The 27853-nt window shown below is 36.3% G+C and overlaps 1 protein-coding gene across 1 annotated transcript in view; it reads right to left on the minus strand.

Annotated features, from left to right (window-relative positions):
• The window catches only part of Ptprq (protein tyrosine phosphatase receptor type Q), a 195447-nt gene that overhangs the window by 78701 nt on the left and 88893 nt on the right, over window positions 1-27853 (minus strand). The window contains exons 25-26 of the mRNA XM_076920158.1: window positions 27559-27828; window positions 3567-3890 (exon numbers count right to left, since the gene is read on the minus strand). Coding sequence (XP_076776273.1) covers window positions 3567-3890; window positions 27559-27828 — 594 coding nt within the window. The remainder of the gene's footprint in view (window positions 1-3566; window positions 3891-27558; window positions 27829-27853) is intronic.

Genomic DNA, 27853 nt, shown 5'->3' on the forward strand with positions numbered 1-27853 from the left:
CATTCAAATGTTTATATATATATATATATATATATATATATATATATATATATATATATATGTGTGTGTGTGTGTGTGTGTGTGTGTGTGTGTGTGTGTGTGTGTGTGTGTGTGTGTCAATTTCTTTATGCTTTCAATTTTATTGTGAGAGGTCAGAGACCTGAGAGGAAAACCTACTTGTGCCATTATTTTAAACCAATAGAAGTTCTAACAGTATTCTGAATACTTCTCCTTATATCCATAGTTAGCTCTGTCTCACCCCTCAGCCCAGAAGTTTCTTTTTGCAGCAGATGGAGATTATCACAGGAACCACAACTGTCCAAAATGCAAAGAATAGGTGACCCACCTCACTTAGTTAAATTTATAATGCAAGCCTATACCTAAGGCTCAGGGAATACCACAGAAGGCGGTTTGGAAACATTGAAAGAACCAGAGGACCAGGATTCTTCTATGAGATATAGTTGTGTAGATGTCATAGGAAAGCTATACCAATAAAATCTCTTATGGTTCCTAAGCAAGACTTTCATAAAGACAACCAGTTGGTATGCCAATGAAGATGCGGACATTCCTTAAGGCGTCACTTCTAAATGAAGAGCTATAGGTTGCTCAAAGAGAAAGAGAGAATCAGTTTTCTTCAGAGATAAGCTTTTTGATAGGATATCTAATCCCAAGTGGTCAACCCTGAGCATATATACATAAGAACAACAGTAAACAGTCAGTGGGTGTGTGTGTCAGTGGTGTGTATGAAACAATAATTATGGGAGAGGCCATGAATTTGAAAGGCAGACAGGACCCTGGAGGAGTTGGAGAGAGCAGAAAAAGCAAAAATGATGTAAATAGAGTGCTTGTGTATGAAATTCTCACAAATTAAATAAAAAGGAACAGCAATTTGTTCTCATCTCATGCCATTTAAAATAAATATTATTCTTGACTAAATGTTAACCGGATCTAATTTGTTCCCACATTTCTCATTTGTGATGTGTGTGTGTGTGTGTGTGTGTGTGTGTGTGTGTGTGTGTGTGTGTGTGTGTCTTTTAGCACTGGCATACTATCACCTGCATTGGAAAACAATTTTTTCCCTATAGTTTATTCAGTCAGATTTTATTTAGTTAGGTAATGCCTATAGAGTATCTACTGTTACCAGAAATCATACCAGATATATAAAGATATGGTAACAATCAACAAGTGATAGTTTTAAAATAACTAGGTAATTTTCATTCAGTGTAATATTTAAAAAAAAACTGCATGGCTACTTTTAATTGAGTTGTTGTGAATAATTCCATGCACAAATCATTAAGTAGAAGGCTATATAAGCATTTCTTTCTGTTCATGCTATAAAAGACAAAGCATAACATTTCATCTGAAACAAACAGGGAGGTTTTTGCAGTAAAAATACTGTACTGTGAGTGGGAGGAAAAGGTCAAGAGGAGTGGTTACACGTCACCTATGTTAAGATTAAATAGTCGGTCTCATAGCTCAGGAGGTCAGTCAAGTTAGTGCACTTCATTGAAATTAATTATGAACAGTTGTGAGGGGAAAAGAGCACTATATAAATTTCCATTTTCTGCTAGCAAATCAATAATAGCATATCCCAAGGTAAGAAAGAAGAAGATTGGGAGATTTGGTGTTTATACTTATTTGGAGAGGTTTATCACACACACTGACCTAAAGCAATCAATCACATAAATATACAGATCTTCAGAACCTGGGAGCTTTTGGGACTATAAATAGTGAATTGAAGATAATCAATATATAAGTTAAAGCCATAGGACATAAGAAGGCAAATTAAGGGCTCTTGGAAGCTACGCAACATTAAAGAGAAAGACAAGTATAAATTTCTGGGTATTACAACATTTAGAATTAATAAAACAGAAATGAAAATAAGCAAGATAGTCTAGGAAAGGACTGACAGAAGCACAGAAAAAAAATTAAAAGAGCTAAATGGAAAATCTTCCAGAAACAGAAGCCAAAGTATTAAGGAAAAGGACTTGGATAAGCAATGTGTTGAAAGCTGAGTGTGGGGATTCTACGTCAAGTATAGAATTACACCAAACAACATTTGTTAATCACTATGACAAAAAATGACGCCAGGCACTCCAGGAAACTGTAACAAGAGATACGTTCAGGAGATCTGACAAAGACTCTAGATAAAAGCTTATTCCATTATCTATAAAGGCCCGCAAGAGAGTCTACTTGTCACTAAAAAGTGTGTGTGTGTGTGTGTGTGTGTGTGTGTGTGTGTGTGTGTGTGTTCCTGTCTGTTTGTCTGCTAGTAACAAAATTCTTTGGGGAAATTTGAAAGGCATCCCTGAGTAAGAGCTTTGATCAAGAAAGAGTGATAACACTATAAATTCTGTATTTAGAGGGCATTGTGTTGTAATATAAATTGTCCCTGACAGGTTCATGTTTGAATACTTCATCTCAGCAGCTGACACTTCTTAGGAAGGTTGTGGAACCTTTGTTGGAAGGAGGCTTTCTGGGGGGAATACATCACTAGAGGGCCAGTCTTAAGGTCTTATAGTCTGGCCTACATCCAGTTCTTGCTTCATTGCAAATACAATGTGTCCAGGTATTGGTGGACCCCAATGCCTGCTACCATTCCTTCCCCCTGATAGTGACTATATCGTTGTGGAACCGTAAGAAAAAAATAAGTCTCTTCTTCCTTAAGTTGCTTTGATTAGGAATTTTATTCCTGTGTATACAGTAATTAAGACAAAAGGCATATTACATTGAGTAGTGTTGGTTTTGGCCACTATGTCTACTCTAAAGTGCTGGGACCGGGGCAAAGATGGCTTTTCAGAGAACATCTCTATAAATCTGGCATTCAGAATTTGACTCGTAAGTAAGTTACATTTCATGGAAATTTGCACATTTCTATGAAGATAGGATTCAGGATAAATAAAAAAAATTATTTACTTAAATATGGCCAGGTATTTTAAAATATAAAAGTTAAGTTCATGAGCAATGTTTATGTATACCCAACAATTAAAAAACAGCATTTTAAGAATGTTTTCCTGAGTATAAAAGTCCTGACCTATAAATATTATTGTAAGAGATTATGCTTCTTTGTATTCTTGTATTTACTTTTCCATATCTTAAGGTGGGTATCAGACACTTAATATTTATTTTCCCCCAAATCTCACATCCATTAGGGTCAACACAAATACAGGGTGGGTGTTATGTATGTTTGTGTGGGTCTGAACTCAATAATTCTACTTAAAAACAGCAAGACCAGTATCCGTGAAGTGAATGTATAGACATCAATTAAGGGCCGCATATATCTATCAATATGGCTTTCTGATATTCCACAAGAAAATGTTCCCATAATTCTTTGTTGTTATATAAGACTTTAAGATGTTGACACAGTACTTAGAGTTACAAAAACATTCCTAATAATCACTGAAATTTAAATTTCCATACATTTAAATAAAAAATAAAGGTGCTATTGCACAAGTTTATTTGCATACTAACTTATTTTTACCTTTGCTGAATCTGTACACAGTGGAATAGAAATCACTACCATAGAGACAGCATAACAGAAAGCAGTATAAATAGACAATACTCACGGCCAGGCAGAGTTTGTGTAGAAATCCAATCGGAGGCATTGCTGTACCCAGCGTTGGTGCTAGCAGCCACTTGGAATCTATACCATCGAAACTTCTTTAGCCCATGTACTGTTTCTTCTGTTTGGTTTGCTCCATAGAGGTATTGAACTTTCTCATGTTCAATGCATCCTTCAGGTTCCCATTCTCTGCACTTCTGAGAACGAAGCTGAGTCGTTATCTTGTAATTTTGGAAGTATCCAAGGATGGTATCAGGTTTTATCCATGTTATTGTTGCACTAGTCGACTGGACGTTAGAAAAGGCTATATTTGTGGGGACACTGGGAACTAAAAAGTAAAGGGAAAAATTACAAACATTACAATGCAGCCTGTGGAGTTCAGCCACGTGATGACAGCATTGAGATCATTGAACTCACAGTTAATGAGCTGAACTTCATGTTGATTCTGGGGGGGGGGGGGCATCATTTCACAAAGGGAAAGGACAAGAATTTTGATTAATTTTCATTTCCAACTTGACTGCACAACCCACTCTGAAATGGTTTACAGAAAAGTACTCTGGCTCTGCATAGAAAATTTTACTGAGGCAAAGACAATTGTATGCTCACGTCATCCTAGGAATTTCCCTATATATGGTCTATACTTTATATTTATGGTTCAGTTCCTAAGAAAGTTTGTGTATGTATTTACTTAAGTATCTAGAAAGCAGTAAACACATTCTTTAGCATGTAGGCTTTAATTAAAAACTGTTTTAAATAAGCAAGCTTACTTAATGGATTTATATAATTAATTGAACTTAATTTATATCATGCATAATGAAAATTGGTGCTTTCTGTAATGTCATCCAACACAGTGGCATTAATACATGGAGTAAAGTAGCAATATATTGTGACAACCGTGTGTTCTTACTAGGAGCCCTACAACACTTTAGTTTGCTGAGAACAAGCCCACTGTTGGTGAATCAGTATATGCTAAAGCTCATATTTTTAAGGAAATTTATTGGAAAGTAATAAGAGCAAATTATACTTAAAACTATGAAAGATCAACGCGGCGAATAGTTCTGGAAGTCTTCTCAAGCATGCCTGCCCATGTATACCTTCAATACCTTTATTAAGAGGACATAAAAAGAATGATAATGATTTTTCAAAATCATGTGGCTCATGAAAATTTACAGCACTATTCAACTTAAATATAAAATTAACAAGTGCTTAGTCAACCCAGTTATTACTAAATATGTAAAATTAGTAAAATGTTTGATTAATATGTAAAGAGCACTTGCTACTTTGGATAATATGTGAGGTGCCAAAACTATAATAAACAAGAAATAGATGTTTTCTCCGTGCAATTTATATTAAAGAAGGATATTTACAATAAAGACATAATTAAAGTAGAGGCTGGAGAGAGGACCCCATGGTTAAAAGAACTTGCCATTCCCATACAAATCCTTGATTTTCTTCCCAACACCCACAGGGTTTCTTACTACCTTCTTTCCGTTCAGTTCCGGGAGATCTGGCTCCCTCCCCTGGTATTCACATGCACAAGCGACATGTACAGTGAACATTCATGCACACACACACACACACACACACACACACACACAAAATGCAACCATTGATGTAGGAAAAAGTAAGGGAGGAATGAAAGAAGGTGTCATAGATAATGACATATTAAATAAAAAGATATTAAGTTCCTGATAAAGATAAGGGAAGGATGTTTACACAACAAGGAAATGTTGTGTAAACATTTTCAAGGAGGAATATCTCTGATGGAGGAAACCATGATTAAAGTGCCCGTGATGAGATGATGCTTCATTTCTTTGTAAAATAACAAGGAGCAAGGATTGGCCAGCAGGAGGAAAACTCTGAGAGCTGCAGGCCAGATTGTGTGCATGATTGCGATGTATTGTTAGGGTTTTTGCACAAGCAGAGGGATGTCAGGCTCCCGCAGCTTTTCCACCACTACCTAAGGGGAGACAAGGTGGATAGGGGCAAGTAGTGAGCAGGCTTTGTAGCATCCTGATGCAAAAGGCTCCAGCGACATGGACTCAGATGATAGCAGAAGGGAAAAGAAGCTGTCAGACCCCGAATATGTCTTGAAGGGGAGGTGACAGGATTACCTCACGTGGGACTTAGAATGCTTGACAAAAGGAAGGAGAAATGAGTATTCCTAGGCCTTGGGACTGAGTGAGTTGAACGATGAGAACAAATCAATCGAAAAATGGGAGCTCTGGGAAAGGAGGAAAGTTTGAAAGGAAGAACGAGCTTTTTTGGTTTTAGTAATTTTATTTGTTTACATTTCAAATGTTAACCCCCCTTCCCATCTGCCCTCCACAAACTCCCACTCCATCCGCGTCCCCTTTGCCTCTCTAAGAGGGTGCTTCCCCCACACCCCCACTCCCACCTCACCTCTCTAGTATCCCCCTTCTCTGGGGCATTGAGCCTCCACCAGGACTAAGTGCCTCTCCTCCCACTCAAGCCAGATAAGGCAGTTTTCTGCTACATATGTAGCGGGAGCCAGGGACCCATGTATGTACTCTTTGATTGGTGGTTTAGTCCCTGGGAGCTCTGAGGGGTCCCGTTAGTATATATTGTTGTTCTTCCTATGGGGTTGCAATCCTGTTCAACTCCTTCAGCTCTTCCCCTTAACTCTTCCAATGGGGTCTCCAGGCTCAGTCCAATTTAAATACAGCCAACCATTGGACTGAGCCCAGGGACCCAAGAATGAGCTTTTATTTTTCAGTAGAGTAACTCTGATATTCCTCTCAGACACTCAACACAAAAGAGAAGTGATGGATAGTCAAGTGTGGCGTTCTCTGGAATGGCATGCTTGATGTTTTAAATTTTTGAATTATTCGTAACACATATGTCACTGAGAGATAATGAAAATTTTTTGATTTGGTTCTTAAATTTTTACTAAATTATCTCCATATAAGTTACTATCTATATATTGGTACTAAAATGTAGATAATAGAGGATATACATTACGGGGAAAGCATTATTACATTAATTAAAATCACAGAATCTGCTTCAATTAATTTCAAATACTAATACTTAACACCAAACCATATTGCATAAGAATATTACTTTAAAAATAATTTATAATCAATAGAATATTTGTTATGCTACTTATAACCCACTATGTCTAATCTTTACATATTATGAAAAACAAGCAACCAGAGAAATATTCTGATAAATATTTTAAGTAGTTTTAGAATTGGCTGAAAAGTTAGCAATTCCTCGGCTTATTCAAGTCTTTCAGTGACTGATCTTAAATGGAGGTCACCTGAGCAAAGTATATATTTTTAAAATTTCTAACATAAAGCAGAGAAGTATAAATGTCTTGAGGGCTCAGGAGAAGTTTCCAGAGAAGAGCCAGCATGTGGGGAAGAATTTCTCAGGTTATAACAACAGAGATATCGCCATTGTTAAGTCAAGATCGATCTAATTTTAACAACAGAAAACCAGAAGAATTGCACAAGGGCTTGGGGACTTTTTTGAGGGGCTCATAAATAACTTGGGTTGCAATGAAAAGCTACCAAAAAGTCACAGTGAGATACTCAGAAAGGACACTTTAGCAAGTATAGCCCTGTACTTATCCCTGAGAAAACAAAAATTCACAGAACACATGATTTGTCAAGGAAAGAAGTTAGAAGGTCATTGCAGGAATGAGCTCTGATTTTTTTCATCAATTATTTATTTACTTGACTTCCCCTCACTCCTCTTCTCCCAACCCTGCCCTATTTCCTCTGATTCCCCATCCCCTTCCCTTTCTCCTTAGAGAAGGGGAGGCCTCCTTGGGGGTGGGTGGAGGGAGGGAACTGAGTAGGAGAAAGGCTGGGAGGGAAACAATAGTGATATAGTGTAAGGAGGACTGAGGGAGAGAGAGTTGGGAGAGAGAACTGGAATTGTTGTGGGGTGTGGAAAGCATCTCTGAGATGAGCTAGAAACCCCCAGGAATCTATGAGGGTGACCCTAGCAAAGACTCCTAGCAATAGGAGTTATGGAACCTAAAATGACCACCTCCTGTAACCAGTAAAGTCTTTCAATGGAGGGTTGGGGATACCAACCCACCCACAAAACCTTTGATTCAAATGTGTTCTGTCTCCAAGATGTGCAGGGATAAAGAGGGAGCAGAGATTGAGGAACTGGCCAACCAACAACTGGCCCACCTTGAGACCCAAACCATGAGAGAGAGAGAGAGAGCCTACCCCAATACTATTAATGACATTTTGTTTTACTTGTAGACAAGAGCCCAATATAACTGTCATCTGAGAGGTTTCCCCAGCAACTGATGGAAACAGATGCAAAGACCGACAGCCAAATCTTAGGCAGAGCTCAAAATATCTTGTGGAAGAAAGGAGGAGAGATTGAAGGAGCCAAGGATGTCAAGGACACCACAAGAAAGTCTGCAGAATCAACTAACCTAGGCCCATAGGGCCTCACACAGACTGAATCACCAGCCATAGAGCATCCATGGAAAGGACTTAGATCCCTACACATATGTAACAAATGTGCACTTTGGTCTCCATGTGGCTCCTCTAACAACTAGAGCAGGGTCTATGACTCTGTTGCCTACCTTTAGATTATTTCCCACTAAGTAGACTCTCTTGCCAGACTCTCAACAGAAGATGGGGCACCTAGTTCTCCTGCAACTACACCCAGGCAGATTGATATCTATGGGAGCTCTGATTTTTATCTCTGCATTGTTGGTTAAATCCATGAGAGAGGGAAATGAATGGCAAAATCGTCAACTTCTAGACCAATGATCCTGGTCAACCTTTCTTGTTATATCCAAAGGTGTCTACAAGATGCTTATACATACGGCTTCTTGTTTTCCCAAACACTGATCCAGGGATAGAAGGGGAGTAAAATTGCTGCTGTAATTAAGAGTCCACATCCATATATTTTAAAACTAAAGGTTACCCGGTGGATTGGACCATGAGTTCTTGAAAAACATAACAATTTCTTTGGTTGTCATAGCGTAGTAAAGGAGAAAACTGAAGTAAGAGATAGTGTTTAAACAGAAACATTAAAACAAAATGCCTCTATTCCTGACTCCCTAGAAAAGGGAGCCTCATGATAAATTACATGACTCAGATCTGAGAGCTAACCAACCAAGAAACAGGTAACTGGGGACTTCATGCACCTGAATTCTGCCACAACTATGGGAACTTAGAAGAGGACTCTGAATCCTGTTTGAAAATGTAGTTTATTGTCAATTTGAATGGAACTTCAGAAACTAAGCAAAGAATCAGACACAAAATGCCTGGATTTCTGATCACACCATTTTAAATGAATAGTCTGCATTGGTTTAACCCACCATGATTGTGATAATTTTCTTCTACAAAATGATCACTCACTACTTGTGCAGCACCTGATAGGAATAGCAGGACAAAGAGAACTCAAAATCTGAAGCAGGTCTTTATTTTATAATGAACCTAGAAAGAATTCCAATGGTTTGTATGGCCTTTATTATTCAGATCTGATATCTACTTCCCCATAAATCTTCATTGAAGTCTGCATTGAAAATGCACTCTAAAGTTTAGTCTCTTTTCCTCACAGTTTAACTCTAAAATTCTGTATAAAAGATCCAGAAAATAGAAAAGCCCATGAGGTCTCAACCCTACACCAAGATCAGCAAGCAACTGAAAAACATGAGGTACAGGAGAAATAGTCTTCTCTGGAGAAGAGTACAGCAATTGCTATCCAATATCAAACGGTCCACCCTGAAATCATGCATGTCAGTACCATATATGGACTGAGACGGTTATATTTAGGAATGCATAGTTATATAATTATATATACATATATGCATGCATATCATAGAAATTATTGAAAAAAGAGGCCATGAATTTGACAAACAGCAAGGAAGAGTATATGGAAGGGTTTGGTGGGGGGAAGGAGAAGGAGAAATCATGGAATTATAATCTCAAAGCTAAAAAAATCTAGAAAAAATTGCATCTGTACATATATCATTAAAATATTAAATAATAATGATAAAATACAACAAGCTACCACGACCTGGGCTAGTCATTTAATACATATTTTTGAATACACAATTAAATGAACACATACTATATGATAAGGTTTTATTTAAATGGCTTGAATAAGCTCTATGGCTGAGAGATGAGTTAGTAAGAGAGTAGTAACTGAGAAGTAGCATGTTGTATGAATAACATCAGGTTAGAGTAAGACCTAAAGAGAAAACAGGGCTTGGCATTTTGAAAACATTGGGTGCCCAAGAAGAATAGAAAGGGAGACAACTGGACATCTGGGCAGAAATGTGTGAAGCTTTCCAGACTGATTGAAGGTGTTAGCTTGAGCCTAAGTACAATGAAGAGATGATACTTTAAATTTTTTATTAAAATTTCCATTGCTCTTTGTCAAATTCACTGCCTGTTTTTCTTGGGAGCCAACTACTATGGCCAAAACCCTTTTCTTTTAAGCCTACTACCAGGTACTTATCCCATGTTTTATCCTTTCTTCCTAGAATTTGTTAAACCATTGGCATTGGAGCTAACTAAGGAGTGAGAGCCAAGGCCCAGGTAACTGTGGCCTCCAAGGGCAAGGAACTAAATGTGTAAACTTGGAAGAGGATTCAGAAATGCATATGAAAACACACACTGAAGAGCATGCACTAGTCAATGAACTAGAAAAGGCAGAGGAACTAGTCCTTTCTCACCTTTATCAGGAGGGGCAATTACTATCTGTAGCCTTAAGACTAACATTTTCCTTCAACATTCAGATACTAGGAAGTGAGTCTTCAATAACAAAATTTGATGCACAGTAAATATTTTAGTAAACTACTGGTTCACAGAGTCTAGTACTCCAGAGAAGGGAATTTTAGACTGAGCCATACTTTTGTCTGACAAAGAAACAAAGCCCAGATGTGGAGTTTTCTTACTTTAAGTGGGGGGAACACATGTTCATATGCTATATACTGTCCTGTTGCAAACCACCAGACAGTCACTTAGACTCAACACTGGGCAGTATGGGTGCTCAGTATGTATTTATGAGAATAAATTATAACTCATTGAAATCGTTCTTTAATTTTGATGTGGCATCAAATACAGCACACATTTATATTTCTATTAAATGTAGAACTAGAAATGATGGACTAGAAATGATCAGACCCCAAATAGGTGCTCCTCTTCACAGATAATGCATCACAGGGCAACTTCACAAACCCTCATCAGCGACCAGCAGTAACCCTCATTTACACCCACTATCTTCACATTTGATGAACTGTGTATGGAACTGGACCATTTCAAGGCAACCGCCCTATTGAATTACAGATACAAAGAGGATTATACTCACTTTAGCATGGAGAATCAGATTTCCATTCCTTAAGAATGACGAAAAACCTCAAACTCTTTCTATCCACAGATGGTCCTAATTTGAACACATCATGCCATGTTTCCTGGAGTAATCACACAGCTTGCTTAAATTTTCTAAACATGACTGAGCTGTGATGAAGCGATCAACATTAATGGCAAAGGTATTTAGGAAATTACTGTTTTATTCATAAGTTATTTGTATCAGTATAAACATGTTCATCACAGTTGTATTGAAGAGTCTGTATAACTGTGTAAAACTTGATACAGATTTAAATATTCCCTGGCCTTCAAGGACTAAATTACATTTTCTACTGAGAAGATGAAAGTTCATGTAAAATTTAATTATTATCTTAATTTATGAGTGTCACATTTTAGAAGCAAGTCTCTTTTGCAGGATTCTGGTAGTAGTTTTGTTTAATTTCTCATCATCTGCTTAGGTACACTAATGTGCAAAATGAAGTTTTAAAACTTCTTTATTTTTAGCTATGTATTTTAGATCTTTGTGCATCTTAATAAATAAATGTCTATACTATCTGATAATTTGTATTTATTGAGTGTATCTATGAAAAATAAAAATCAACATATTTTTCACAGTTGGTTAAGAAATTTTAAGTCTCTAAAACTTTGATGTGATTTATTTTAAACAATGCATTACAGAAATATAGCCACATACAAATATCAGTCTGCTAAAACTAACATATATACCTCAATATTAAAATTTTACATATCACGTTTCAGTATACCACGTATAAATTTTTACTGACTTGAATTTAATCAATACAATTCACTACATACTTATCTTGAATTTTGTAGTTTACAAGTCTAAATTCATAGGTTCTTTTTCATATTCAATATATTTTTATATATCTTATATACAATAGCTCATTTTATAGAAACTATGCTAAAGGGTCTATGAAAACAGGCAAAGTTCAATAGAAGGTATTCCAGCAGCTTGAATATGGATAGCCATTTATAAATGGCAACAAAATGTTTTCTACAAGCTGGTAATCATCCTAGATAGAAGAAAAATAGTCATCATAAGGACATATTAAAACAAGACCATAAGGTGTGGCGTTATTATTGAAACGCAATGAAGGATTGGAAGAGGAGTTTTGATTATAACCATAGGTAACAGATAAACATTAACAGAAATTCATTGGTAAAGTATAAAATTGAAGAAGATATAATATGTACTCTACCTGGTATTAGTGAATGGTAATTTTAAAATAAGCATTTATTTTTATTTTATGTTTATTATTTATTTATTATTTATTTTATTTTATGTTTATTTATTTTTATTTTATATTTATTTTATTTTATGTGCCTGCATATATATATATATATATATTATACATAAAGTACCTGCAGAGGCCAGAAGAATGCATTGGATATCTTAGAACTAGAGTTGTAAATGGTTGTGAGTTGCTAGGTGGATGCTGGGAACTGAACCTGGATCTTCTACAAAATTAAAGTGCTCTTATTTGTTGAGGCATCTCCTTAGCTCACAAACCGTAAATTTGGTAGAAACCAGTTACACATGTAAAATATAATAGAGATCATGATGATAAAGAATAATTATGAATAGCACCAAGAGAAAATACAAACAATGTGATGATATATTTGGTAGAAAGAAAATTGAAATGCAATGAATTAAATGAACCCACTATTAGGTTAGTAAACAATAGGGACATTGCAGAAATAAAGCATGAAATTGACTCTGATATAAAAAATAATTCAAAGATAAAATCAAGATCATAAGTCTTCATAATCATAAAGATAAAATAAGTGAACAAAAATGCAATCATTTCTGGTACTGAGCTATAATTTATTTACATATATACATATATCTTCTGCAGAATCATATAAAGAGCGTACTGTTTAATGAACATTGTCTTTATAAATAGCATGTTTAATTTGGCTTTTATTATGTTTCTCAGGGTAGGTGGATGCAAAATATTTCCACTTAGTAAACATATTGCTTTCATTACTTGTCATACTGTAGTACAAATTCTCTTCACTATGGTTGTCTGCTTAAATTTGAGATATTGGAATAATTAGCACACATTTAACAAAATCTGCTACACAACCATGGTCTAGATAATACTACATAGTGAGAATAAAGACTCAGAACATTGAGCCAAATTGAATCATTTTCAACAAGCTATTAAAACAGTGGGAAAATATAAAGAGAACTGATAAAGTATCCGCAATGAGAAAACACTCACTAAAAAGTTTACAGTATCTGTTTTAGTACATGCACTGAGAGATGGGCCAATTGTGGTCCAGGATTCTATGACATCTGGCTACAATACCTTTAGTCTTTAAGCCAAGTATTGCTGAACTCATAGTCACATTAAAATATATTAACAAAACTTCTAAGAAGAAAGTCAGTTTTTGGAGAATAAATAGAATAAAATGTCATCAAAACTATTCAGTGTGGATTAAAATAGAGTGGTTTGTATAGTCGTTAGCTTCTACAGCTCTATAACAAGCCACAGCATGAGAGTATCTATTAAAATGGTAATTTTAATACAAATTTTCTTAGTCAAATAATCATCTCTTAAGATCATGCCTATAATACCTATATATCAAGTTTAACATTTGACAATAGTGATCAAATAGAAAGGGGTAGAGATTTGTAGGGATTTGCTTGGTTGAAGGTGTGTACATAAATAAAATATTAGCTTTATGTTTGTTCAACAGAACTAGTGGGGTTTTTTTTGGAAGGAAAAGCTCTGGTATGAAAGAAGCCATGTAAAACCAACTTGGGAAATGTCTGTATATGTATAAGCAATTGAATTATGATAGTGAATGAATGTTCTGTACTTACAATATCAGAGTAGCAGGTGTTTTCTTATGTCAGTCTTCAATGGTCAGTTAAATAGAATAAGAAAATTGTATGAAGGAACCCAGGTTAGACCATAATCCCTGGCCAACCATGATACCTAATGAATATTAGTATAACTAAGGGATAATTGGACAAAATTAGTAATGTGACACAATACTAGTCCTAATTGAATGATGATTTAATTTTTTCCTGTCTTTCAAGTACTGTATTTCTACAAAAAGAAACATTGATTAAAATATGTACATATAAAAATGCCCTACCTAGATATAAACTGTAACAAAGTATTCATAATAAATAATTAATTCAAAATGTTTAGGAACTGTAATAAGTAAGATGGAGAGGAGGAGGGGAGAAACAATTGATAGAATCTCTAGTTACCAAAATATTTATGAACATTATGTCTAATAATATTTACAAATACATGGAGATTAAAATGTAAACATATTCTATGTACCTATCACCAGAATTCATTGTGATATTCCACACTTTGTATGGTTGAGATTATTATTAGGAGCGTAAGTATAAGTCAAAAATAATTTTGTAAAGGTCCCAAACTAATATGAACATATTCTAGACTCTATGATGGATAACTTTAGAAAACTCTAACCTGACCATCATTTTATCAAGCTTATTCCTCTACAGATGAGATGTTTGAGTTATCTAAAATAAGGGGTATGTGAAAGTAGATACTAGTGTTTAAGTCTATTAAAATATAATTTAAAAATAAGTTTGAATGGAAACCCCATGCATGTATAGATAATGCTTCTTGCAGAAGCCATAAGGTTATGAAATAAAAACTTTAGTACTAGCCTGGAGAGATAGACTAGTAGTTAAGAGCACTGTTTGCTCTTCCAGAGGACCCAGGTTCAATTCCCAGCACCCACATGGTGGCTCCAGGGGATCTGATGCCCTCTTCTGCTCTGTAGCATTCTAAGTTCATATGAAACAGATAAGGTCACACAACTACTCAAACATTCACATAAAAGAGGAAAATCTCCTAGTACCAAGTATGTAATACCTTCCCATGAGTTCTTTGTCAGGAAATCTACAGAGGACTTCAAACAATACAGAATATGCCCATTGTTCTTAATTGCCCACCAAAACTAGAAGTTAATATCCTGTTCCTGAAAGTACTGCAAGCTTTGGTTGCCAGGCAGAGAGAAGGCAGGCTAGAATTGAATTAGAGTTGTTCTTCATTCTGGTTAGCACTGGTATTTCCAGAAGGTAATTTGAAGACTGACAGAGGAGCAAGTCATTAGTGACCCAAGCAAGTCATTAGTGACCCCATGAACTACTATAAGGATATGATTAGTATACAGTAACAAAGGGTTTTTTTTTTAATATGATTTCCTAAATACTCCACGTAAGTAGATATGTGCCTGATACTGTAAGTCCAGTCAGAAAAATGGGAAGGGACACTGTGGACTCTAGGTGGTCCTAATTGCTGAAGTTTAGCTAAATTGATATTGCCAAAAAGTACATTGTAAAAATTTTTGTTTATATTCATAGACAAATACCCCTCCCAGCATTAATCAGAAAAGTGTCACTTTATAGTGAACACAGAGACTTGTGGCTGTTGAAAATAAATACAATAAATGAAATTTTAGTGTTCAGCCCTACATAAGACATTTATACTAACCTTTGTTAGGCTTGGGGAACACTGAAGAAGAGAAAAAGGAAAATGAAATAGTCAAAAGATAGGGAGAAGAAATAAAAAAAAAAAAGTTCGCTTCAGGGAATTATGTAGCCATCGTAAACTTGATTTTTATAACAGTTGTGGCTGTCTGAACTGATCCAGAAGAAGACTGATCCTGTTAACCGACCACCATGGATCAGGGAGGCGCTTATAAGTCTAACTTTTCCCTGGTGCACTATGGACAACTGATGGATTCTGTAAAAGAGACTGTCATCACCTTCAGTTGTATAGGAAGCAGAATGAGTTGACCAGGTTCCATTAGAAAGTTTCCAAACCATAGTTACCGGGTTATCCTTATTGAAAGCATAAGTTCAAATGAAGTTATGCCACTTGGGGTAGCAATGATTACCTGAATAGCCTTAGGCTGTCTTAAAAAAATCCTCACTGGGCAGATATAGGAATCCTCCTTTTTTGTTCTGGTCAAGGAAAACTAAGACACCTCTTTATCAACATAGACTAATATCATTGTCCATGGCTGCTACCCAGAACTTAAGGATAAGATTATTGCTGAATTCATCATACAAATCTATGTTGTGTTATCATTAGAGAAAATATGTATCTAGAAATGATTATAATTAGAAAGTACTAATGGTGAAAGTCATGTTCTATATTTTACCCTAAGCAGGCAACTAAAGTAAATTAACTTCATCAAATTGATAATGAAGAAAATCAAAGAGACCACAAGTAAAGCAAAAAACAGACTAATAAAAGAAACATTAGTTCAAAGTATGATTATTTGTAGAAAAAATATATAAGCTCATAAAATATTAACATATATGAAGAGAAAACAAACACCTAACATCACAAGGCATGTATACCTTGACAGTAACCAACAGCTCTCTAATTGAACTTAAGACCTGATTAACAAGAGTAAAATCAGAAACTAGGTATCCTGGGACTGGATACCTAGTCAACTCCCCAGAGCTAGTGAAGTTTGTGATGGATCTTGGCAGAGAACCTCCAACCACAACCTTACTAAACTAGCACAATCTATACCTAACTTTCTAAGTATGTATTCTTATACCCAGAGAGAAGTATAGCTCTCACACCTCATCAAGGAAGTTGCTCATTTTAACAGAGACCACATGAAAAACCACAACAGATCAAAATGCAGAATTTCAGAGCTCAGTCCCAACAAATTCATCTACAACACAACTCTTGCCCCTAAGGGAAAAGAAAGGGTGGAAAAGGGAAAGAAAGCAAAGAGAGTGGTACATTGGAGGTGTTCAAAGGGAGGTAAAAATGATATAATTATATTATAACCACCCCAAAACATCTTTAACAAAGAAAGTCAGCCTATCAAGGGAGAAGTAATGTTTGTTGAATATACATCCTGGCTTGGACCTTAAATGTTCTCCAAAAGGTCCATATGCTAAGGACATGGTCTCCAGCCTGTAGTGCCATAGGAAGGTGACCATAAGCCATTACAGATTTGCCCTTGAGGTGGAAATTGGGACTCAATCTTTAGTTTTCTGTCTTTGCATTCTGGTAGCCATGAGTTAAGTAGCACATTCCCTTCTTTGATCTTCTTCATCACCACGGGTCAAAAGCAATGTGTCAAAGTACTGATGGACTGAAACCTTTGAAAACATGAGGCAAAATAAAGTCTTACTCTTTAAATTGATCAATTCAGTTATTTGCCCCAGCAACAAATAGCTGACTAGCAAAAAGACTTATACCCAACATATACAAGGATCTCCTGTAACTTAATGTTTAAAACATTAAGCACTTGAAGTTGAATAACATTTATTAAAGACTTGAATAGAAACCTCCACAGATGAGATAAGGCAGCATTCCTGTTACCTATTCTAGTATGCTTGAATTTCTGTTGCTACAGTTTAATGACTATCCCTCCATGGCTGTGTTCAAATTTTCTGCAATGATATGGTAATTGTGAATAATTATATAAAATAAAAATGCCCCTGTTTGTCCTCTCATCATGAAATTATTATTTAAATAACGGATCAATGAGAAATTCAGTAACCAATCATATTTCTTTAAGTCATTTATTGTTCATTATGTATTTTTTCACTTCAGACATAGACAAGAAGTTAAGTTATAGGTTTGTAACTTCCTTGACTCATCACAATAAGTCCTGTGACATTACAAGGTCAACCAGCACGGTGGCAAAGCAGTGTAGGGATAATGCTGGAAGTAAATGAGAATCAATTATAAATGAAGTTCTTGAAGAAATAGTTGACTAAGGAATGTTTACAATGCTGTTCCACAAGAACTTTAGATGAGCAACCGGAACAATCAATGAATGCAAACTGACATACATGAGGACAGTGGTTGTATTGAAGAAAATATAGGACGGTAACCTATAGGAAATAATACCCAAAAAAGCCTTACAATTAAAAAGGCATTTCAACAAAAGTTCAAAGAATAAATGTAAAGGTAATCCAAACACAGGCTGAGAGATGGCTCAGCAGTTAAGAGCACTGACTGCTCTTCCAGAGGTCCTGAGTTAAATTCCCAGCAACCACATGGTGGCTCACAACCATCTGTAATGGGGTTTGATGACCTCTTTTGGTGTGTCTGAAGACAGGACCAATGTACTCACATATATAAAATAAATATTCTTTTAAAAAAGAAAAGAAAACAATGTAATAGTTGATCAGAAAACAGAAAAAGCCTATTTACATATCTAGAAAAATGAGGGAAAAAAGCCACTCTTGATAAGTTTTTGCAAAAAAAAAATAAAAAAGAACTTTATGCCAGGTTTGGTACGCTCTGACTTAATCTCAGGACTGGGCAGGCTAGGGCAGAGGTATCATGAATAGACATTTGATTGACTACAAAGTGAGGTTCTGTCCCAGACACAAGTAAAAAATGTAAATAAGTGAAATACCATTTTTTACATGGTAACCAATACTTTTAGAAAGACTATAAATTATTTATTATATGTAATTTATATATAACTGGTAGTGGGGTGGTTTAAATAACTGTCTTCATAGGCTCAAGTATTTGAACACTTGGTCCTAGGTGGCAGTGGTGTTTGGGGAGGTTAAAGAGGTGCAGTCTTACTGAGGTGTGGAATAAGTGTGTCACTGAAAATAGGATTTGAGAGATTAAAGCATTGCTCCACTTCAGGTTCACTCTCTCTGCTTCATGCTCACATATGCAGATGTATGTCATCATGCCTTGCTGCCATCATGCCTTCCTTCATGTGTCATCTCCCTGTAACCATAAACTCAAATAAATTCTTCTCCAAGTTGTCTTGGATCTGGTGTATTATCATAGTAACAGAAAACTGACAAATGCAGACACCTGTTACAAACATACAATTATAGTTTGTCCCATTTACTACCAAGGTTGCTTTGTTGGAGGCCAGGCACGTATTTAATCCTAGCACACTGAAGCAGAGAAAAGTCGATCTCTGTGAGATCAAGGCTAGCTTAGTTTACATAGTGAATTACAAGTCAGTTATATATAGCATAGTATGTATACTAAGAGCTATCTAGTAAGAGCATGTTTTCTTAGAAAAGACTATTATGAGCTCACAGTAGCTTGAATACACTGACTTCTCATCTCATCATATATATATATATATATATATATATATATATATAATTTATATATATATTATATAAATATAATAACTCCATGAAAGTACAAAAAATTTATTCATGACACTAAGTTCAGAACAACTTGGGTGTCCACCAAAAAAAAAAAAAAAAAAAGATTCATAGATAATGGGATGTTTCTGTGATAGAAAAGAATTTAACAACTAAAAATGTAACTGAGATCATGGCAACATGAATCCCTAATTGATGTTGGAAGGACTAGGGTAGACCTGAAAGAACACACACCGTGTAAGCACAAGTAGAGTTAGTCTATATAGGTGGACATGAGGACAGGGGCTGCCTTGAGGAGTGGGTATGCAAGAGGAATTTCCATGGAAGAAGGACTTAGTCTACATGTTAACTGGAAGTAGTAGTGTGGGTGCGTATTTGAAACTTTCAGAACTCACCGAACTTTTGCAACTAAACTTTTGTGTATTTAACTATACGCAAACTGCATGTAATCATAAAGTACTATAAAACTGAACAAGGCTTTTCTATAAAAGCCCAGTGAAAATATTCTAAGTATATTTAATTTGTACCTTTGATGGACACCAAAAATAAATAGATGGTGATGTCTCTGGCTATTTTATAAATATAGAAATTTAAAATATAAAAGAACATGAGCTTTAAGATAAATCCAATATATCCACATCAAAGGAAACCTGAGAATACTGTAAGTACATCATGGACAACTTGGGCCATCATTATTTATGTTTAATTTAGTACACAAAGAGCTTTGACAATAGTTCATAAGACAGCTCTTAGGCATCATGACTTATGCATTTGATTAGGAACAATGTAACATCTTAAAGATAAACTTCATGGCTGGACACTATTACTGATGCTATGGTGTACTTCCAAACAGGAGCCTAGCATGACTGCCTTCTGAAAGGCCCAAAAAGCAGCTGAAAGAGTCAGATGCAGCTATTTACACCCAACCAAAGGACAGAAGCTGCTGAACCCTGTGGTTGAATTAGGAAAATGCTGGAAGAAGAGGAGGAAGGCGACCCTATAGGAAGACCAGCAGTCTCAACTAACCTAGACACTCAAGATCTCTCAGACACTGAGCCACCAACCAGGTAGCATACACCAGCTGATATGAGGCCCCCAACACATATATAGGAGAGGACCACAGGGTCTTGACTCAGTGGGAGAAGATGCACCTAAACCTCAAGAGATTTGAGGCCCCAGGGAGTGGGGAGGTCTGTTGGGGTGGAGACTAGGGGGTGGGGGTTAGGAGGTGGGGGGTTATAGGGTGGGAACATCCTTGTGGAGACAGGGTGAGGGAGGAGGTATGGGATGTGGAACAGTCAGAGGGCAGAATGAGAGGAGGATAAGTACTGGACTGTAAAAACAGATTAAAAAATAAAAAAAGATAAACTTCATATTAAATAAACTCCATACCTTAAAAATGTTAAACTCCTATATAAAAAAATATCACCAATGTACTTGTATAAAGATAGTTTTAAAATGAATACAGGCTTTCTGGTTCATGCCTGCCATCACAGCCTTCTGAAGATGGAGGCAAAAGGATTGTTACAAGTTTGAGAACAGCCTGGTCCAAGTAGCAAGTTCTAGACCAGCCAGGACAATATTGACTCTGTTTCAGGGACACAATAAAGCAAAGCTATAATGAAGATTAGAAAGAAACACATGTACAATAGAATTAATATAATTAGTAACAAACCACAAAACCATTAATTTTAATGCATCCTTTAAATGGCATAGATTTAATTATGTCATGTAGATTTTTAGTACCTCTCTAATACTGCAATATTTTAAGGTAGTGGCTCTTCATAATAAGGACTGTAACCACAGAATCAATACAAGCTTTACTCGATGTTGTAGTAAACCCGGTGAAATTCAAAATTACAGTCCTAATGCACTGATATACTAAGAAATGGAGTTTTTATCCCACATGAGTTCCAAAAGAATCTTATTGCCAATAATGTATCGTCATACACTAAAAAACAAGATTCTTTCTCAAATTGATATTACTATAAGCTAAGAAAATTTAGTATTTGAAATTTAATAATAAGCTGTGATTATTAATGTTTGTATGACTTGCATATTCAAATAATTTTTATTGCATTGATTTTAAGTCCAAATTAATCCATGCCTTTTGAAACATGCCTGTGCTCGATTCATTTTTTTGAACACTTGAGGACTATTTATACCACTGTTAAACGTCAATCTCATTAAAAAAAAAAACAATAGATTGATTCTTGAAGCTTCATGTACTATATTTACTAGAAAGAAATAATGCACACACATACAACTTACTTCAAACTGGAAGTGAAAGAGAACAAGAGAAGAAAGTGAGAAGTGAGGGGGGAGGTTGATGTGCCAAGGCTGTTAAGAAGAGTATCAGCTACATAGGGCAGGGATGGAAAATAAAGTAATAAGATATGCCTTGGTTCCTACATAAGTCTTAAAACTCTGCCCAAAGAACAGCTGGCTTTAGCTGGAGATTGGATGAAGCCAAGAATGGCTGCCTGGAGTTCACTTAATGAAAGATCTTTGCATAACAAGGAGGTCGAGGGAAATTACACATAGTAACCCAAATTCACTTTTTAAAACTTATGTTTAAAAGAACTTTTAAATTTAGAACTTGATACCTAAGACTATTTGAAAATATCAAATATTGCCCCTTTGGAACTGATCCAAAGTTAAAAAAAAAAAAACTATGTGACAGAAATCTTGGAACATTAAAACATTTCCCAGAATGCCACAGTGTTTTCATAGCCATCCTTACATCAAGTTGTAGTGCTTTTTTGATTTACAGATCAGGCACCAATTAGAAAATACAAATTGTTTTTCTCAGTTTTCAAACCATATTTGAACATAATTGTACTTACCCTCATCTGTATAACTGTTACTGTAGATTTTTAGTGAGATAGTTTTCATGAGGGAACTAAAGTCTTCTATTTTACCTTGTAAAATAGTGTGTGTGGGGGGAGGGGATTCCAATAAATACAGGTAGTTTTCTAAATTTCTAAGCCAGGAAAGCTCACGAGGCAGGAGGGGAGTTCTAGACCAGTACTAGCTCAGGCCAAAGTCAGTCACAGAAACCAGTGCACAATGAGCCCCTTTTCTTTGCCTTCCTTCCTCCTTCTTACAAAGCAACATTGCTGACGCTATTTTCTAAATCCATTGAAGGTCAAACATTGCATCATTTAAAAAAATCCAAAGCACAATAAACATATTTGCTTTTTAACCTCGTACAGCACCCTATGTCCATCACGTCACGTCTACTGTAGTGGGTACAGAGACCAACACAAATGAGTTTCAAAAGACGCATTTGGATGGACTTGGAAGAAGGCAAATTTGTACTTTCCTACTTTTCCCACTGCCTACAACTGCAAACCATAAGGAAGAAGAGAGAGAGCTGACCGGATAGATGGGCAGGCATCAAAGATAATAGAGATTAGAGGTGGGTTACAATAGGAAACCAAGGGGTAGGGTAGAAGACATTCCGGAAGTTGAAAAGACAATTTTTGAAATGAAATGTCATGATGATATTGGTATTTTATGGGCTACTTTAAAACCTCAATTTAAAAAAGTGCTTTGTCCAAGCAGGGTGCTCTTGTAATCATAGTGCTGAGGGGTGGAGACAGGAGGATGAACACAGGAGACAGCTACTAACCTGGCTTACTGGGGAGGTTCCATGCTAGTAAGTAACTCAGCCTCATAAGACAAAGTGAACTCACCTGGTGAGTGACACCTGAGATTGTACTCTTACCCTGACATGTTCATTTATACTCATACATGTGTGTTTATGTACACACAGAGAGTGAGAAGAGAAAGGGAGAGAGGGAGGGAGGGAGGGATAAAGGGAAAGAGAGAGAGATCTCTGAAAGAATGGATGTCATGGTCAAACACCAAGCAGTAAAAGAGTGAGCCAAATTTGATTTCTTCTTATGTCGGGAAAAATAGCAGAGTCTGGGACTCAGAGCTAGCTGTACACTGTGACTAATTCCCCACCATAAATTAAAAGCTTGCAACAGCTATAAAACTGCTTCCATCTGAACAATGAGTTCCTAGAAGTTACGAACATCTCATCAACAAGTAACTCATGTGAATCCTGATAAAATTAGATACCTAACGAGGACAGTAATCATAAATATAATTATATACTGGGTTCAATGTCTAATTTCAAAGATAAAAAAATGCTTTTGAAACAGAAATTAATATTTCATCTGACTGACACTTCTTAATTACAAGAAAATTTACATTGGACTGGGAGACAATGGTTCTACTTTTGCCTGATATATATGTGGTAATAATGTACAGCAGCGGAGGAAAAGTTACCAGAACAATGCAAATCATTTTTTTCTTCTACAAACATGGAAGTGCCTGATGTCAAATTCTTTCAGCCAAAAGGGTAGAACCAAGTCTATTATTAACAATGTTATGCATTTAAATGAACAAATCAGGTGCTGATATAAAAATTCTGACTCTGGAAATATGGAGCTATCCATTCTGACACAGGGGTCAGAAGAGCAAATTGTCATAATCGGAGCACAAGAAACCAACCAAGATGCCAATGACCAACCACATCTTTACTTACTACCCTTCTAGGTGCACTTCCAAACTGGAATTATGATTTACTCAAAGTCTTTAATAATTGTGACAAAGGTCTGGCCTCTAAAGTAAGGTAGCTGTGTATCTAATGTACAGTGAGTTTTGGCTGTACCTCTGCGTCATTACCTGAATATCTGTCTTGTTTTCTTGAGTGGCTTTAATTCAGAACACGATACATAATGTAAAAACAGGCACTCTATGTAGTTTTTGAGAGTCTGAACTTCTCATTTATTTTAAAATTATTATCCTTCCTTCTTTATTTGCTCATTCTCTGAGGCCCGACTCCAGTCTAGACTTCTTATGACATTTCTTAACCTGTTATTTGCTGATAAAGACCACCTATGTGGACATGAAAGTATTTATTCTTCTAGCAATAATCTGCTTTCCTCCCACTGAGAAATTTTTGTCGCCCTCTTATTGGACATGTATGAATCTGTTCATCTGTTTGCCGACATACCTGTGTACTCTAGTCTACCACTTCAACAAATTGAAAGTGGTAGCAATGCCTGTGGTATGCTTAGAAATATGGAGTCAGATACTTTAGCACTTGAGCTTTTGATGCAACAAGACAGGAGTCTGGAGCACCAAAGTTTAGGATGTTAATGATAGTTTTACTAAAGATCCTACATTTGACCTAAACTTTACTGGTCTGTAGTAGGCCCTTAACTAATGTTTTCTAAAACAACTAGATAAAGTTTATTGTATTAAACAAAGAAAAGTTTTTTAGTCATATCAACCAAATGGGAAGAGATGATGAAGGTATGTAAGAATATAGAATTACAGAAAGACAAATTCTAACTGGTGATAACTTGCACATAATAATATAAAATATCTTGGTGTGAGTCCAACCAAGCAAGTGAACAATCTGTATGGCAAGAACTTCAAGTCTCTGAAGAAAGAAATTGAAGAAGAGCTCAGAAAATGGAAAGATCTCCAATGCTCATGCATTGGCAGGATCAACATAATAAAAATAACCCTTACCAAAAGCAATCTACAGATTCAATGCAATCCCCATCAAAATTCCAACTCAATTCTTCACAGAGATAGAAAGAGCAATTCTCAAATTCATTTGGAACAAAAACCCAGGATAGCTAAAACTATTCTCAACAATAAGAAAACTTCTGGGGCAATCACATCCCTGATCTCAAGCTGTACTACAGAGCAACAGTGATGAAAAACGGCATGTTATTGGTACACAGACAGACAGGTAGATCAATGACATAGAATTGAAGACCCAGAATTAAACAAACACACTCATGGTCACCTGATCTTTGACAAAGAAGTCAAAACCATCCAGTGGGAGAAAAAAATAACATATTCAACAAATGGTGCTGGCTCAAGTGGTGGTCAGCATGTAGAAGAATCCAAATTGATCCATTCTATTCTCCTTGTACAAAGCTCAAGTCCAAGTGGATCAAGGACCTCCACATAAAAACAGATACACTGAATCTAATAGACAATAAAGTAGAAAAGAACCTCAAACACATCAGCACAGGGGAAAATTTCCTGAACAGAACACCAATGGCCCAGCCTCTAAGATCAACTATAGACAAATGAGATCTCATAAAATTGAAGGCAAAGGATGCTGTCAATAGAACAAAATGGTAACCTACAGATTGAGAAAAGATCTTTACCAATCCTACATCTGATAGAGGGCTAATATCCAATATATATATAAAGATCTCAAGAAATTAGACTCCAGAGAACCAAACAACTTATCAAAAATGGGGTACAGAGCTAAACAAAGAATTCTCAACTGAGGAATCTCTAATGGTCAACATCCTTAGTCATCATGGAAATGCAAGTCAAAATGACCCTGAGATTCCACCTCACCCCAATCGGATGAGTATGGAACCTAAAAAAGCAAGCGATGTTATTGCAATATGGCCATTCTAACCTGCAAAGGAAGAATATTGAGAACTTAAAAGATGAGTTGAAATTGAATAGATACTGATACCAGAGAGGAGAGAGGGACTTTCAAAGTTCAGAGGTTTGTATCCTCAAGGACAGAAACGTTTCCATGCACATGTAAAGTGGTAAATGGTTATGAAGATACACCACAGCTCTCATTAGAGCTGACAACCAGAGAAGTACTGTTACAAAGGAGTCCAGCTTTCTCTTTATGTAACAGGTAGAATATGGGAGAAAGTAGAAAGACAAATCCTACAACATGGAAAAGCACTGCTGAGAAATTGTGACAGTTTTATCTTGTAGACTAGAGTGGAACAACATTTTTCTTTTACTCAATCTGAAAGATAGATCTGAGGGCTTAGAAAAGGAAGTGAATGCACATAAATGTGGGGAGCTGACAGAAGGCGGCTATCATCCGTGCAGCCATCTTGAGCCATATACCCTGACAAAAGACTTGTTTTCAACAGTCTCCAACAACTGAGCACACTCTGGTAACATCTTGTTTTAAATACCTAGGATTTCCCTTGGGTGTGTGTGACTTAAAGGTGTGACTTAAAGATGTGACTTAAAGGTGTGACTTAAGAAGTGAGGCTTATAAAAAGTGAGAGGCAGACAGAAGAGGGGACTAGAAACTTGGGGTGTGGGAAATTGGAACCTGGAGGCACTAGGGACTAGGAACTCGAGACTTGGAACTTGGACTAGGAACAAGGGACTTGGAAAGAGAGAAGAGAGACTTGAGAATAAACAGGACTGAATCACACTCTGTCTGCTCTCCATTCTTCACATCAGCCCTCACTCTCTCTCTCTCTTGCTGAACCTTGACCCTCGAACCGGAACAGCAGTATGAGCTGGAACAATTTAGCCCCCAAAGCTTGGGGCAGTGCGGGCTCTAACAATTTTGGCCCCCAAGCTTTTGGCAGTGTGGATTCCGGCTTTTGGCAGAGTGGTCCCCGACACATTAACCTAGAATTGCAAGCCTTGTGAGTCCACAGAAGCATCAAGAAGGTTAAGGAAAAAATTATCAAGAAGATATATACAGGAGAGTTTGTAGGTTAATCCCCTCATTTAAGTAATGATAAAACACACTCAATATGTTCCTGGATTTTATATATGTACAATTGTCTGTTTCCTCCTTTCAACCTCATATTTAAGAAGGTTAAATATGCATTCAGTTGGTACTGAGAGATCACAAAGGGTAGACTAAGAAAACATATGTTGTATTTTTTAACAATCTTTTATATCTTCACATAAATGTGCTTTTATATCTTCATAAAATGTCTAAGTATGAAACATATTTGTTCAAGTTAGAGGATCCAAGTTTATATCCACAGAACCTACATCAATGCTGGCTGAGCATGGTAGCCTACCTGTAGTTCTAGAGTTTGGAAGGAGAAGGAGATGTGGTGTCCCTAGAGCATGTTGGTTAGTTATAGAAGGTGTACAGGGATCAAGCAAGACTCTCAATGTCAGCTTCAGGTGTCCATATGCACACAAAAGTCTGCATGTAAGTATATGAACTTATACACACATCCCCAGACACATACAAACACACATAAACATCAATAGGCATACCTGCCACATAGACATATAAATAAAAATAAGTATCATGTAAATACTGTTGGCAAATGTACAGTATTATTGACAAATAGCTAAATGTTTCAAATTAGTGACCTGTTTCATACTATTTCCTGTTAGATCTATCAAGCTAGTTACTTGTTTGAGGTTTCCAGTTCCATACTGATAAACTCTTCAGGCTAGTTACCCATTTTATACTAGGTATCTGTTTCAGCTTGGATTACTGTTTTAGGTTAGCTACCCTTTTTTATATAAGTTACTTGTTAAAAACTAGTAATGTCTCATACTACAAGTAGTTATCCATACCATGTAATTGATCACTACACACTAGTTACCTGCTTACCTGTTAGTCATTTACTTCAGGTCTGTTCATTGTGGTTAGCTGTTCTTTTCACATGGCTATTAATTACCCACTAGAGCTTGCTTAGTTATTTCACACCAGTTACCTGCTTCAGGCTAGTTAAATGCTCCACACCAGTTACCTGTCTCAGGGAGTGTGCTGATGTTACATTGGCTTTCATTGCCTTCACCAGCTGAAGTCGATGCTCTTACTTCAAAGATGTATGATGTATTGGCAAAAAGTTTTGTAAAAGTATATGTGGTGTCTCTGGGGGAGACTTTGGTAGAATTCCCTTCAACTGTTATCATATAGTGAATAATTATTCCATTTGCTTTTCTCGGTGGGTCCCACATCACTGATACTGACTGCCAGTCACGTGTCATACACACTATATTCTGTACAGCCTCTGGAACTTAAGAGGAAAACATTTGCTCAAA

Source organism: Arvicanthis niloticus, chromosome 22, assembly GCF_011762505.2.
Source record: "Arvicanthis niloticus isolate mArvNil1 chromosome 22, mArvNil1.pat.X, whole genome shotgun sequence".
Classification (NCBI taxonomy): domain Eukaryota; kingdom Metazoa; phylum Chordata; class Mammalia; order Rodentia; family Muridae; genus Arvicanthis; species Arvicanthis niloticus.